This window comes from Pongo abelii, chromosome 20 (assembly GCF_028885655.2).
Source record: "Pongo abelii isolate AG06213 chromosome 20, NHGRI_mPonAbe1-v2.0_pri, whole genome shotgun sequence".
Lineage (NCBI taxonomy): Eukaryota > Metazoa > Chordata > Mammalia > Primates > Hominidae > Pongo > Pongo abelii.
This window is the reverse complement of record NC_072005.2, coordinates 38097890-38110965: the sequence shown is the minus strand read 5'-3', so window position 1 is coordinate 38110965 and position 13076 is coordinate 38097890. Positions and strand designations below refer to the sequence as shown.

Sequence of the window (13076 nt, the reverse complement as noted above, 5' to 3'; positions counted from 1 at the left end):
ATAGTTGAAATTGCCGTTTTAAAACTCAGTATTTGAGGCCGAGCACAGTGGCTTGTGCCTGTAATCCCAGCACTTTGGGAGGCCAAGACAGGCAAATAACCTGAGGTCAGGAGCTCCAGACCAGCCTGGCCAACATGGTGAAACCCCATCTCTACTAAAAATACAAAAATTAGCTGGGCATGGTGGCAGATGCCTACTTATAGTCCCAGCTACTCAGGAGGCTGATGCAGGAGAATTGCTTGAACCCAGGAGGCAGAGGTTGCAGTGAGCCAAGATGGTGCCACTTACCCCAGCCTGGGCGACAGAGCAAGACTCCATCTATAAATAAATAAATAAATAAATAAAGTCAGTATTTGGCTGGGGACGGTGGCTCATGCCTGTAATCCCAGCACTGTGGGAGGCTGAGGAGGGCGGATCACTTGAGGTGAGGGGTTTGAGACCAGCATGGCCAACATGGCGAACCCCATCTCTACTAAAAATACAAAAATTAGCCAGGTGTGGTGGTGCACGCTTGTGATCCCAGCTACTCAGGAGGCTGAGGCACAAGAACTGCTTGAACCCGGGAGGCGGAGGTTTCAGTGAGCTGAGATCACGCCATTGCACTCCAGCCTGGGTGACAGAGCCAGAGACTGTCTTAAAAAAAAAAAACAAAACTCGGTCTTCTTTAAGCATAAATAGGAATACTGCTAGTAACACATTTAATGTACCATAATTCAAAAACATTAATGTCAACAGTTATCTTTAAATTCAATCCAGCAGCTCCGTATGAGGCACCCATGCCCCAGCCTCAGCTGTCTGTGTATCAAGCAGTGGTGGTGTGTCTGCATCAGGCAGAGAAGCCCCATGACTGTCAAGGTACCCATGCTCTCCAAGCTGATCAACACAATCAATGCAGTCCCTAGCAAAATTCTGCAAGGTTTCTGAAGAAACTAACAGGCTCATTCTAAAATGTACGTGGAGGCCGGGTGCGGTGGCTCACGCCTGTAATCCCAGCACTTTGGGAGGCTGAGGCAGGTGGATCAGCTGAGGTCAGGAGTTCGAGATTAGCCTGGCCAACATGGTAAAACCCCATCTCTATTAAAAATACAAAAATTAGCTGGGCGTGGTGGCACACGCCTACAGTCCCAGCTACTCAGGAAGGTGAGGCAGGAGAATTGTTTGAACCCAGAAGGAGGAGGTTGCAGTGAGCCGAGATTGTGCCACTGCACTCCAGCCTGGGTGACAGAGTGAGACTCCATCTCAAAAAAAAAAAAAAAAGACAAAAAAAATAAAGTGTATGTGGAGATGCAATGGATTTAAAATAGCCAAACAACCTTGATGAGGACCAAAGCTGGAGGACTCATACACCAGCTCCTAAGACGTGCTATAACAAAGTGTAGTACTGGTATAAAATTAGACCAATAGGCCAACATAACAGAACAGAGTCCAAAAATGGACCACAAATACCATCACCTGGCTCAAGGCAAACGCACTCATGCAGTGAGAACCGAATGATATTTTAAACAAACGATGCTGGAGCAAACCATTATCCATATGGAAAAATCAAACCTTGCCCCAGATCTCATATTACACATATTTTTCTTTTCTCTTTTCTTTTTTTTGGACGTAGGGTCTCATTCTATCGCCCAGGCTGGAGTGCAGTGGCACAATCACGTCTCACTGAATCCTTGACGTCCCAGGCTCAAGCGATCCTCCTACCCCAGGCTCCTGAGTAGCTGGGACTACAGGCATGTGCCACCACAGCTGGCTTATATATATATAAAATACATATATATATATATATATATAAAAATACATATATATATAAAAATACATATATATATAATACATATATATAAAATACATATATATAAAAATACATATATATAATATACATATATAGTATTATATGTATAATACTATATATAATATATTATATATAATACATATATAATACATATGTAATATATATTATATATATTATATATAAATATGTTATATATTATATATGTATTATATATGTTATATATTAAATATCTGTATACTTTATATATTATGTATGTATTATATATGTTATATAATATATAACATATAATATAATGTTATATATAATATATATTATATATATTATACATATATATATTTTAAAGAGACGGGGTCTCTGTGTGTTGCCCAGGCTGCTCTTGAACTCCTGAGCTCAAGTGATCCTCCCACTTCAGCCTCCCAAAGCGCTGGGATTATAGGTGTGAGCCACCATACCTGGTCATCCATACAAACTAATTTAATATGAATTATAAGTGTAACTGTGAAAGCTAAAACTACAAAGCTTCTAGAAATATAGGAGAATGCCTTCATGACCTTGAAATAGACAACTTTTTTTTTTTTTTTGAGATGGAATCTCGCTCTGTTGTCCAGGCTGGAATTCAGTGGCACAATCTCTCACTCCGTCACCCCATCTGGAGTGCAGTGGTGTGAACTTGGCTTACTGCAACCTCCGCTTCCCAGGTTCAATTGATTCTCCTGCCTCAGCCTCCTATGTAACTGATTACAGGCGTGTGCCACCACACCCAGCTAATTTTTTTTTTTTTTTTGAGACAGAATCTTGCTCTGTCTCCAGGCTGGAGTGCAGTGGCGCAATCTCAGCTCACCGCAACCTCCGCCTCCAGGGTTCAAGTGATTCTCCTGCCTCAGCCTCCCAAGTAGCTGGGACTCCAGGCACGCACCACCACGCCCAGCTAATTTTTGCATTTTTTAGTAGAGATGGGGTTTCACCATGTTGGCCAGGATGCTCTCGATCTCTTGACCTTGTGATCTGCCTGCCTCGGCCTCCCAAAGTGCTGGGATTACAGGCGTGAGCCACTGCACCTGGCCGAGATAGGCAAATATTTCCTATAAGCACACAAAAAAGTAACGTTAAAATACGTCATCAGGTCGGGAGCGGTGGCTCACGCCTGTAATCTCAGCACTTTGGGAGGCCGAGGCGGGCGGATCACGAGGTCAGGAGATCAAAACCATTCTGGCTAACATGGTGAAACCCCATATCTACTAAAAATACAAAAAAATAGCTGGGCATGGTGGCAGGCGCCTGTAGTCCCAGCTACTCGGGAGGCTGAGGCAGGAGAATGGCGTGAACCTGGGAGGTGGAGCTTGCAGTGAGCCGAGATGGCGGCACTGCACTCCAGCCTGGGCAACAGAGTGAAACTCCATCTCAAAAAACAAAAAGCAAAAAAAAACTTCATCAAAATTAAAAATGCCTGTTCGTCATCAGCAGAGTATTAAAAGAGTGAAAATGCAAGCCACAGCTTGGAGGAGACATTCTCAGTGCACACATCACACAAAGTACTTATGTTGAGTATACATAAGCTACTCCCCCCCCAAACCAAGAAGAAAAAGATAAACACTCCCTGTAAAAACTGGTCAAAAGACCTCAACAGGCACTTCACAAAAAGAGGATGGCCAACTGTCCCACAAGCCTATGAAACGATATTCAACATCATTAATCATTAGGGAAATGCAAATTAACATCACAACGGTTTACCACTCCACCTCCACCAACACTAAGTGCTGGTGAGGGTTGGGGACAACTCAGGCTCTGTCAGACAGTACCGACCAGACCGGAAAATGGCCAGCCGCTTTGGAAGAGTTAAACGCATGCCTACCCCATGACCTGCCACTTGCCCTCTGGAGCGTCTACCCAAGAGAAATGGGTACACATTTCCACAAAAGACATGGCCAAGAGTGTTCCTAACAGCTTCAAACATCATAGCCTGATAGTGGAAACCACCCATAGGCCCATCAATAGGAGAATGGATACACACACTGTGATACAGTCATACAACAGAACACTGAGCTACAAAACCAACCACAGATACACACAACAACACAGACAAATGTCACAGACACGAGGCTGAGAGAAAGAAGCCAGACACAAAAGAGAACATACCACGATGCCATTTCTATGGAGTTCAAAATCAAGCAAAATTAATCAACACTGACAGCCCTGCAGAGGGGAGGGCACGTGGCGAAGAGCGCGAGGGAACCCCCGGACTGCTCCCTCAGGGTGGGCGGTGGCTTCTAGATACATGACAATTCACCACATTGCAACAGCTGTGCACCTTACTGCAGGTTATACATCAGTTTAATACGAAACAAATCACTGGCTCACTTGCAAAAACCAAAAGCCTTCAGATATGGACAAAGAAGCCTTCCGGCTTTCTTATCTTCTTTGGCTTCCAGAACTCCTGCGGTGAACTCGTACAGCTCTGCGGGGACCTTGGCGTCCGCTCGCTCCAAGTAGCGCAGGACACCCACCGCGTGACTCGCATCTTTCTCCGTCAGCAGCAAGACAGATTTGGCTTTCTTATCTCCCTGTTCTGCAGGAGAACCCTGAAAATTGGGGGTGAATAAAGGAAGTGGGTCATCTATCCCAGTCTGACTGAGGAAACCTTGTGGACTCTGAGCTTATCATGACACAGAAGATGCCAGTGGAATATGGAAGAGAATAAAAATTCACCAAACCTGTTCAGCGTGAAAATGATCAGACATGCAATACAGGCGTCCACCAAAAACTTTTGGCGAGGCAGGGAAGCTGAAGTGAATCACACACGTGGCATCGGTGATGGCCAAGAGTGGGACGCAGTCGTCTGTGAGGGCTGCAGAGAGGGAGTCCGACAATGTCACATGTGCTGGAGTTACCACACTTACTTTAACCGGCAGTTCCCACGGCCACACTGCAGTGCATTTCCGTATCACATTTTACTTTTTTGGATGCAAAGAAACTTCTTCCCCATTTTTTTCCCCAAAATGCCACAGCCCAGTGCTTAAATTCCAGAGAAAAGTGGTCTCCTTTTTAGCCTGAAAGATGTCTCTTATTACAAATCCAAGTGGCCCATATATTTTTCACTTATTCTATACATTTTGACTTTTATATTTTTAATATTAAATTTAGCAATCATGCATGACTATATATGACTATATATAGTCATATACATGAATATATATATAGCTTGAGATCACTATCATATATATGATATATATATGATCATATACATGATCACTATCATATATATCACTATCATATATATCATATATATGATCATATATATGATAGTGATCCTCAAGCTATAACTCTAGGGAGAATGTCTAGACTAATGGTGGCTGCCCACTGACCTGAGAGATTTACCTCAACATCAAAATCTTAGTGGAGGTTAATTTTTCGTTTTGAAATTAACATTGCTAATAAACTCTCAGTAAACCCGGGGAATAATGAGAACTCTGGAAATGAGATATGTAAATGAATTAAAGATAGAATTCCTAGTAGCTCAGCCTTCACTAAATAGAAGTAGAAATTAAAACACTTACCTAATATAATTTGAGAGCCAGAACTTAACTTCTTCCACTGTTCTAAAACATTTTGTAAGTTAAAAATCATTTCTTTATGCATCTTCAAGCAAAATATTGAATTGCTTTCTACTACCTAAAGATGAAACCAAAGAGTCCAGGTCACAGTCAGGGATACAGGCTGGAAGCCAACTGTTCCATCAGTAATTGTCAATGTAAAGCACTTTAAATTATCTGTGACGGCACTACCTCACTGATCCCATAATTCTTAAGAATGAGATGATTATAAACTGAAATATATTTCCAAAATTCAGTTGTTTATGTTTAAAATCTTGCTCAAGTGAAATAAGCAGTATTTTGCTAAAACTATTTTGCTTCCTTTTAAAATAACACAGCCATACTTGTGTGTGTGTATAAACACACATACACCACACACACACACACACACACACCCCAGCTAGAAAGTCCTGGTTGACTACAGTACCATATAACTATATTTCTAGCTCACTGTTGCAGAAAGATAGATGTACTATTAATTCTTTTATTTGGTAGTTGGCTTCATTTCTATGTTTTAGCACTAATATGTACAAAATAAAACTGAATAAATCTTTAGCCAATTTATTTGATTTTTTGGCTATATGATATCTTTTACTGTTATCTTCTCAATCTTCTTCTTCTTCTTCTTTTTCGTAGAGACAGGGTCTCACTATGTTGCCCAGGCTGGTCTTGAACTCCTGGCTTCAAGCAATCTTCCCACCTTGGCCTCCCAAAGGGCTAGGATTCAGGCATGAGCCACCTCAATCTTCTTAAACAGAGGGTACAGAAGATGTTGTCATGTCTATAAATTGGTATCTTTAACACTCCACCAAGACGAAACTGCCCTGCCCTGGGGAACGCTGCTGCATGGGAAGGCCCTGCCCCTGCACCTGGCTCCTCCGCAGAGCCAGGCCTCAGCTTGCATGCTCTGTGAGCAGACTCCACCTCCTCTTCTGATTGATGTTAAACTTGTAAAACTTTACTTCCCTCTCGCACAGGCAACTGCCCCAGTAATTTTGCGATGACTTGAGATTCGACCAGTTGAAACAAACAGAACATTTTTTATATGGAGATGGACTCACCTTACACACTATTTCTGTTTCAGCTACAGAGCAGGTGAAGATCAAGGTCTTTTGTGCCTGACTTGGAATAAAATCAAGAGCTTGGAGTAAAGTAGAAGTTTTTTCACATTCTAGGCAAAGATGTACTACCTGGTAATGAAGCACAGAAACAATGTGACTTTTTAATATTTTAGGTGCTCCAGATCCACTTTCCATAGGTGTCAGGATTTTAATAGAAAATAATGTATAGGAAATCCATATAAATTTAAATATTCAACTACAATTGTATTTCATTCATAATTTATATATGAAATCAAAGCTGTAATTGTTTAATATTAAGCCATGAAATAAAAGTTACTTGCTTGTGTTCATCACACAACACACACACACACACAAAGTTACCTGTTGGACATTGCCATAGAGAGCAGCCTCTTCCATGGCTGTGATCACAATGTAGGGATCATTCATGAACTCTTTGATGAGATGTTCTATATGTTTGTTCCAATGAACTCCAACTGCAACAATCTGATGTGGTGCAGATTCCCTTTCTTCAACTTCAATATTTTTTTTAAAGTTATCTAATATAGCAAACATCTGAAAAATCAGCACAATTAATTTCATTTTTATTTCAAAAGAGTAAGAACTAGTGTGACAGAACATAAAATGTAAGGGTTTGTATATTTTCTGTTCTCAGAGTGGAGAAAGTCTTTCAAAAATAAAAGGAAAAGGCCGGGTGTGGTGGCTCACGTCTGTAATCCCAGCACTTTGGGAGGCTGAGGCAGGCGGATCATGAGGTCAGGAATTCAAGACCAGCCTGGCCAACACGGTGAAACCCCGTCTCTACTAAAGATACAACAAATTAGCTGGGCGTGGTGGCGTGCACCTGTAATCCCAGCTACTCAGGAGGCTGAGGCACAAGAATTGCCTGAACCCGGGAGGTGGAGGTTACAGTGAGCCAAGATCACGCCATTGCACTCCAGCCTGGGCGACAAGGGTGGGATTCAGTCTCAAAAAAAAAAAAAAGGCAAAAACTAAATAGGAGAAAATGTCAAGTTTAAAGTCAACAAATATCCTACAATCTCCATTATAAACAAAACTAAAGCACAAGCAACATCTTGGTAAATATGTATAACAAACTAACAAGAGATTAATGTTCTTGCATAAAAACTTCTAAAAACTGATTAGCAGAAGATGATCCTACCAACAGAAAATAAGAAAAGGAAGTGAACAAGCAACTCAGAGTGACTACAAATGATCAATACGAATTAATGTTCAACCTAAAAAGTAATCAAAGAAATATAAATTAGGCTGACAAGATCCCACTGTTGGCCAGTTAGTCTGGAAAAGAAAGCTGGGCCAAGCCTGCTCTGGCAGGGGTGTGGAGAGCCTGCACATGGCTGACAGGAGTGCACATCAGGTCATGCTTTCAGAAAGGATGCTGCACAGAGCAGTATGCCTAGATACTAGTTTTACAAAAATCAGAACCTGAGGCTTCAGAGGAGTTCAGGAACCCTGCACTGCCCCATAGTCAGTAACAAAGCCTGGACTCAAAACTGGGGCCATCATTACTCCCAAGTGCATACCCTTGGTGACTGTGTGACACTGCTTCCAAGAAAAGCCTTACAAGAGCTCAAAGCCTCTGACCCATGAATCCCCTCCTAGGAATTCATCCTAAAGGAAACAGGCGCAAAAAGCATGCATGTTCTGTAGCCACACACGTATACAAATTATGTCGAATATCCAATATTAAGACAGTTGTAAAACAAATTCTGTGATGTCCAAAGAACTGAATACTATATGGCCAGTAACCACCAGGCTATGGAACAGGAAGCACAATGCAGGCTACAAAATGGCCTGTAAAACACACCCCTGATGTTATTAACTATATGTATCAACAAACACAAGAATTCAAAGAAAAAGAAGCAAGTACTCCAAAATAGTAAGAAAGATCCCTTCTGAGACTACGGCTGTGCAGGCTGGGTTTTTCAAGTGCTCTTCTCCATGTCTTAAATTTTCTAAAATAAAAATCATTACTTCTGTAATCAGAAAAATTTTAAGTATTTTAGGAAATCTCTAGGAAACAATGTTTGCGCTTCAGAAAGAATTCTAACATTGGGAAGGAAATTTCACATAACCATTTTTTCTTCTTAATTATAGAAGTTAAAGCATAAAATTTTTTCAGATTAACCAATGTATTCCCCAACCAGACACTTTTCCTCCTTCCTGCCATCAGTTAGCATGTTAATCATGCCTCTCTTCTGAGTGATGAGGACCTTAAGCCACGCTCACCTGTTCATTGGCTTCCAAGAATAGCACCTCTACCTCATCCAGGATCAGGTGGCAGAGCCTGAGGAACAGCAGGCTCTGACAGGCGAGAAGCCTCAGCAGGCTGTATGGGGTCGTAACAATCACATCACCTGCATTTAAGAGAAAAAGTGAACATTTTCAATTTTCCACAGGTTTGTCTAAGATTTCCTCTGCTAAGAGTCCACATACTTTCTAGAAATGCCTTCTAATGAAGTAAAACACTGTTTCTGTCCTAGTCAACCCCGTATGCCCAGCATCTAACAAACAGTTTAAGTGTTCAGTAAATAGCTGATAAATGAATGAAGTGACATAGTTTTCTCAGTGAAGCAGACTAAGTCAAGATCAAGCCTTCGTAATCAAAACCGTCGGGAGCTGACAAGTAGGTCTGGACTAGTGACTGTGAGTGTGTCGTCACACAAGCCATGTCACTGCGGACCCAGGCCCAGCCAGGCTCCACTGTCTTCTGTAGGGAAGACAGTGAAAAGGATACTTTAACTTTTATAGCTGCTTGAAAAGGATACTTACAGCCCCTTGGAAGCTTTGTATTTTTGGCTTCCTCTTTATGGAGCCCAATTGTTAATAGCACAGGATGAAGAGGCCTGGAGGACATGCTATATTCTCCCAATAATTCAAAAATAAATTGGGCCTTCTTCCACCCAGGGCACACAATGACTGCGAGAGGCTGCGAAGACAGACAAATTCAAATGACTTCAGACAGTAGTTAGGAATTCAGCATCCACATACGAAACATCAAGAACATCTCCTTGCACAGAAGCAGCACCCCGTAAGTTTCTGCTATAACCAACATACAGGTCAGAAAAGTGACGATATAATTTCATTAATGAAATTATAATGAAAATATGACACATTGAGTCATATTTTCTGCGAGTCTCAATGAAGCACTTCACAAGTATTCATTCATTTAGCTCTTAAGATGCTCTTATGGGGCAGAGTCTGTCACTGCTTCATTTCATAGGTGAGGAATTTGAGGTACAGAGAGGTGAAGTCAGTTACCCAAGGCTGCACAGCTAATACATGGTAGCAACAGGATTTGAACCCAGGAAGTCTGGCTCCACATCCCCTGCACAGAATGAACTAAATGCCACCTAAAAGGGGCTTTAAAAAAGACGAACCCTGGCTGGGTGTAGTGGCTCATGCCTGTAATCCCAGCACTTTGGGAGGCTGAGGCAGGTGGATCACCTGAGGTCAGGAGTTCGAGACCAGCCTGATCAATATGGTGAAACCCCATCTCTACTAAAAGTACAAAAATTAGCCAGGCGTGGTAGTGTGTGCCTGTAGTCCCAGCTACTCAGGAGGCTGAGACAGGAGAATTGCTTGAACCTGGGAGGCAGAGGTTGCAGTGAGCTGAGATGGAGCCACTACACTTCAGCCTGGGTGACAGAGCAAGACTCCATCTCAAAAAAAAAAAAAAAAAAAAAAAAAAAAGACGAACCCCTCTTCCTTAGGAGACTATCTTCTGAACCCTGTCCTCTGCAAGCCGACAGGTAACTCCTGAAGCTGCATTGCCTGCCAGACACCTTCCTGGACACACACCCTCTAGTAACTGAAGACAAGCCGAGGCTCCTCTTTCATTCACACAGATCCAGGTGGGCCCAGCTTCCAGACACAGGCCTGAAAGCAGGCTCACCATGGAGGCGTGGAGAAAGCTGGGTGCCACAGGGACGAGACCTGGACATCCCTTTCTTCCCCGAGCCTGGGTTTGGCCTCAATATAAGCGACTTCTCATCAGTTGCTTCTCATTAGTCTGCTGCTAAGTAATTTGGGAGATAGAAACATATCCATTAATTTGATTAAATCAATTCATAGTAACAGATGTAACTTTTTTTTTTTTTTTTGAGATGGAGTTTGGCTCTTCTTGCCCAGGCTGGAGTGCAATGGTGCGATCTTGCCTCACCGCAACCTCCGCCTCCCAGGTTCAAGCAATTCTCCTGCCTCAGCCTCTCGAGTAGCTGGAACTACAGGCGTGTGCCACCATGCCCAGCTAATTTTTGTATTTTTAGTAGAGACAGGGTTTCACTATGTTGGCCAGGATAGTCTCGATCTTGATCTCATGATCCGCCTGCCTCGGTCTCCCAAAGTGCTGGATTACAGGCATGAGCCACCGCGCCCAGCCAACAGATGCAATTTTCTAAAGGGAAATCATAAAACTGCATGGCATGGTTAGAAAAATGAGCTAGTATCTTTTCTAACTGCAACCCTATGTCTTCTTACTGCTGTTTTTCACTGGTGGAGCCCCATCTGAGTACTCTCAGTGCCAGGCCCCGAGATGCAGGTTCCACACCCATCAGGCCCCTAACAGCCACAAACCAGCAGCACAGGGCCATGCCCTGCATCATTTACCTTCACACCACTCCTCTCTTTCCCACCACCTCTTTCTCGGTGAAATGGTTTAGCTCTGTATCCCCACCCAAATCTCACGTTAAATGTAATCCCCAGTGTTGGAGGTGGGGGCTGGTGGGGGGTGATTGGATCATGGGGGCAGTTTCTCATGAATGGGTTGGCACTGTCCTCTTGGTGCTGTTCTTCTGAGATCTAGTGTTTAAAGGTATGTGGCACCTCCCCTGCTCCTGCTCCAGCCATGTGTCACACCTGCTCCCCCTTAGACTTCTGCCATGATTGTGAGTTTCCTGAGGCTCCTGCAGAAGCCGAGCAGATGCCAGCATCATGCTTCCGCTCCAGCCTGCAGAACCATGAGCCAGTTAAGCCTCTCTTCTTTATAAATTACCCAGCCTGAGGTATTTATAGCAATGCTAGAACAGACTTAATACAGTTATTCTGAGGTTTTCCCACATGGGAAAAGTTAAGAAGGATTATGAAGCAGGGTGGGGAGCTAGGAAATGACTGGCAGACCATGGGACAAGGCAGCGGAAGCTCAGACTTCAACCCCACTCCTAGCCCTGTCAGTGGGAAATTTACCCCAGTAACTCTTCCTGAGCCTCATTTTCTCCTCCATGAAATGGTGAGAACAATACCCATCTCATGCTGCTACTGTGATGGTTAGATAGACTCAGGTCTGTGACAGCGTTTTAGACACTCGATATCCATTTTTTCTTTTTTCTTTTTTTTTCTGAGACGGAGTTTTGCTCTTGTTGTCCAGGCTGGAACACAACGGTATGATCTCGGCTCACTGCAACCTTCGCCTCCCAGGTTCAAGTGATTCTCCTGCCTCAGCCTCCCAAGTAGCTGGGATTACAGGCACGCCACCATGCCCACCTAATTTTTCTGTTTTTAGTAGAGACAGGGTTTCACCATGTTGGCCAGGCTGGTCTCGAACTCCTGACCTCAGATGATCCGCCTGCCTCGGCCTCCCAAAGTGCTGGGATTACAGGCGTGAGCCACCGCACCCGGCCTCAATATCCATTTCTAAAAGCCTCAGCCAATGGCCCACAACTAGAGGCTCCAGGTGAGAATCAATATGAATGCATCAGTAATTGGAATGGGAAAGGACACTTTCCCATAGGACAGTTTCTGGCCTGGAAGTTTGAAAACCAAACTGAGTAACAGATGACCTTCCTCAAAGGTGAGGTGTATAATTTTAAAATAAATATTTAACCCATTTGGTTGTGAGGCAAAACTGTCTTTGACTTACTCCATTTCTACTTGGTAATGACTTATAGCAGGCTCCTGTTTGCAAAATTGTCAACACTGGTAGGAGGTAGAGCAAAGGGTTGCTTTCACAATGAGAAATGACAACCACATCACAGCCACGCGCTATGGGAGGCCAAGAGTAAGATTCAGTGTGGCTGGGGCCCGGAAACTTATTTCTTTGAAGAGCCTACAAAACAGAAACAACCAGAAACCAAAATAAGGTAGAGAAAGCTAACAAAAACTCCACTGCATAGCTCATTTCATCCCAATAAGCACTACACATTGCCAAACCCAGTATTTCCCAAGCCCTAACTTGTTAAGTTTCCCCAAATCTTTTCTCAGTACCAACCTCCTATTAAAAGACTGTTGCTTTTTCTCCTATTAAGACTCCCATTAAAAGATTCTTGCTAGGCAGGGCACGGTGGCTCATGCCTGTAATCCCAGCACTTTGGGAGACCAAGGTGGGTGGATCACCTGAGGTCAGGAGTCTGAGACCAGCCTGGCCAACATGGTGAAACCCCATCTCTACCAAAAACACAAAATTAGCTGAGTGTGGTGGTGCATGCTTATAATCCCAGCTACTCAGGAGGCTGAGGCAGGAGAATCACTTGAACACAGGAGGCAGAGGATGCAGTGAGCCAAAACTGCACCACTGCACTCCAGCCTGGGTGACAGAGTGAGGCTAAATCTCATAAAAAAAAAAAAAAAAAAAAAAAAAAGGCCAGGCACAGTGGCTCATGTCTG

At 43.2% G+C, this 13076-nt stretch overlaps 1 protein-coding gene across 4 annotated transcripts in view; it reads right to left on the bottom strand.

Moving 5' to 3' along the window:
- The window catches only part of TDRD12 (tudor domain containing 12), a 120576-nt gene that overhangs the window by 24702 nt on the left and 82798 nt on the right, over positions 1–13076 (bottom strand). For 3 of the 4 annotated variants that reach the window (XM_054538838.2, XM_054538839.2, XM_063719440.1), the window contains 8 exons: positions 12334–12519; positions 9249–9405; positions 8706–8833; positions 6819–7010; positions 6438–6566; positions 5341–5455; positions 4498–4631; positions 4145–4365 (listed from right to left, as the gene is read on the bottom strand). In XM_054538838.2, coding sequence (XP_054394813.2) covers positions 4145–4365; positions 4498–4631; positions 5341–5455; positions 6438–6566; positions 6819–7010; positions 8706–8833; positions 9249–9405; positions 12334–12519 — 1262 coding nt within the window. The remainder of the gene's footprint in view (positions 1–4144; positions 4366–4497; positions 4632–5340; positions 5456–6437; positions 6567–6818; positions 7011–8705; positions 8834–9248; positions 9406–12333; positions 12520–13076) is intronic. The other variant, XM_063719439.1, reaches the window with a different exon arrangement.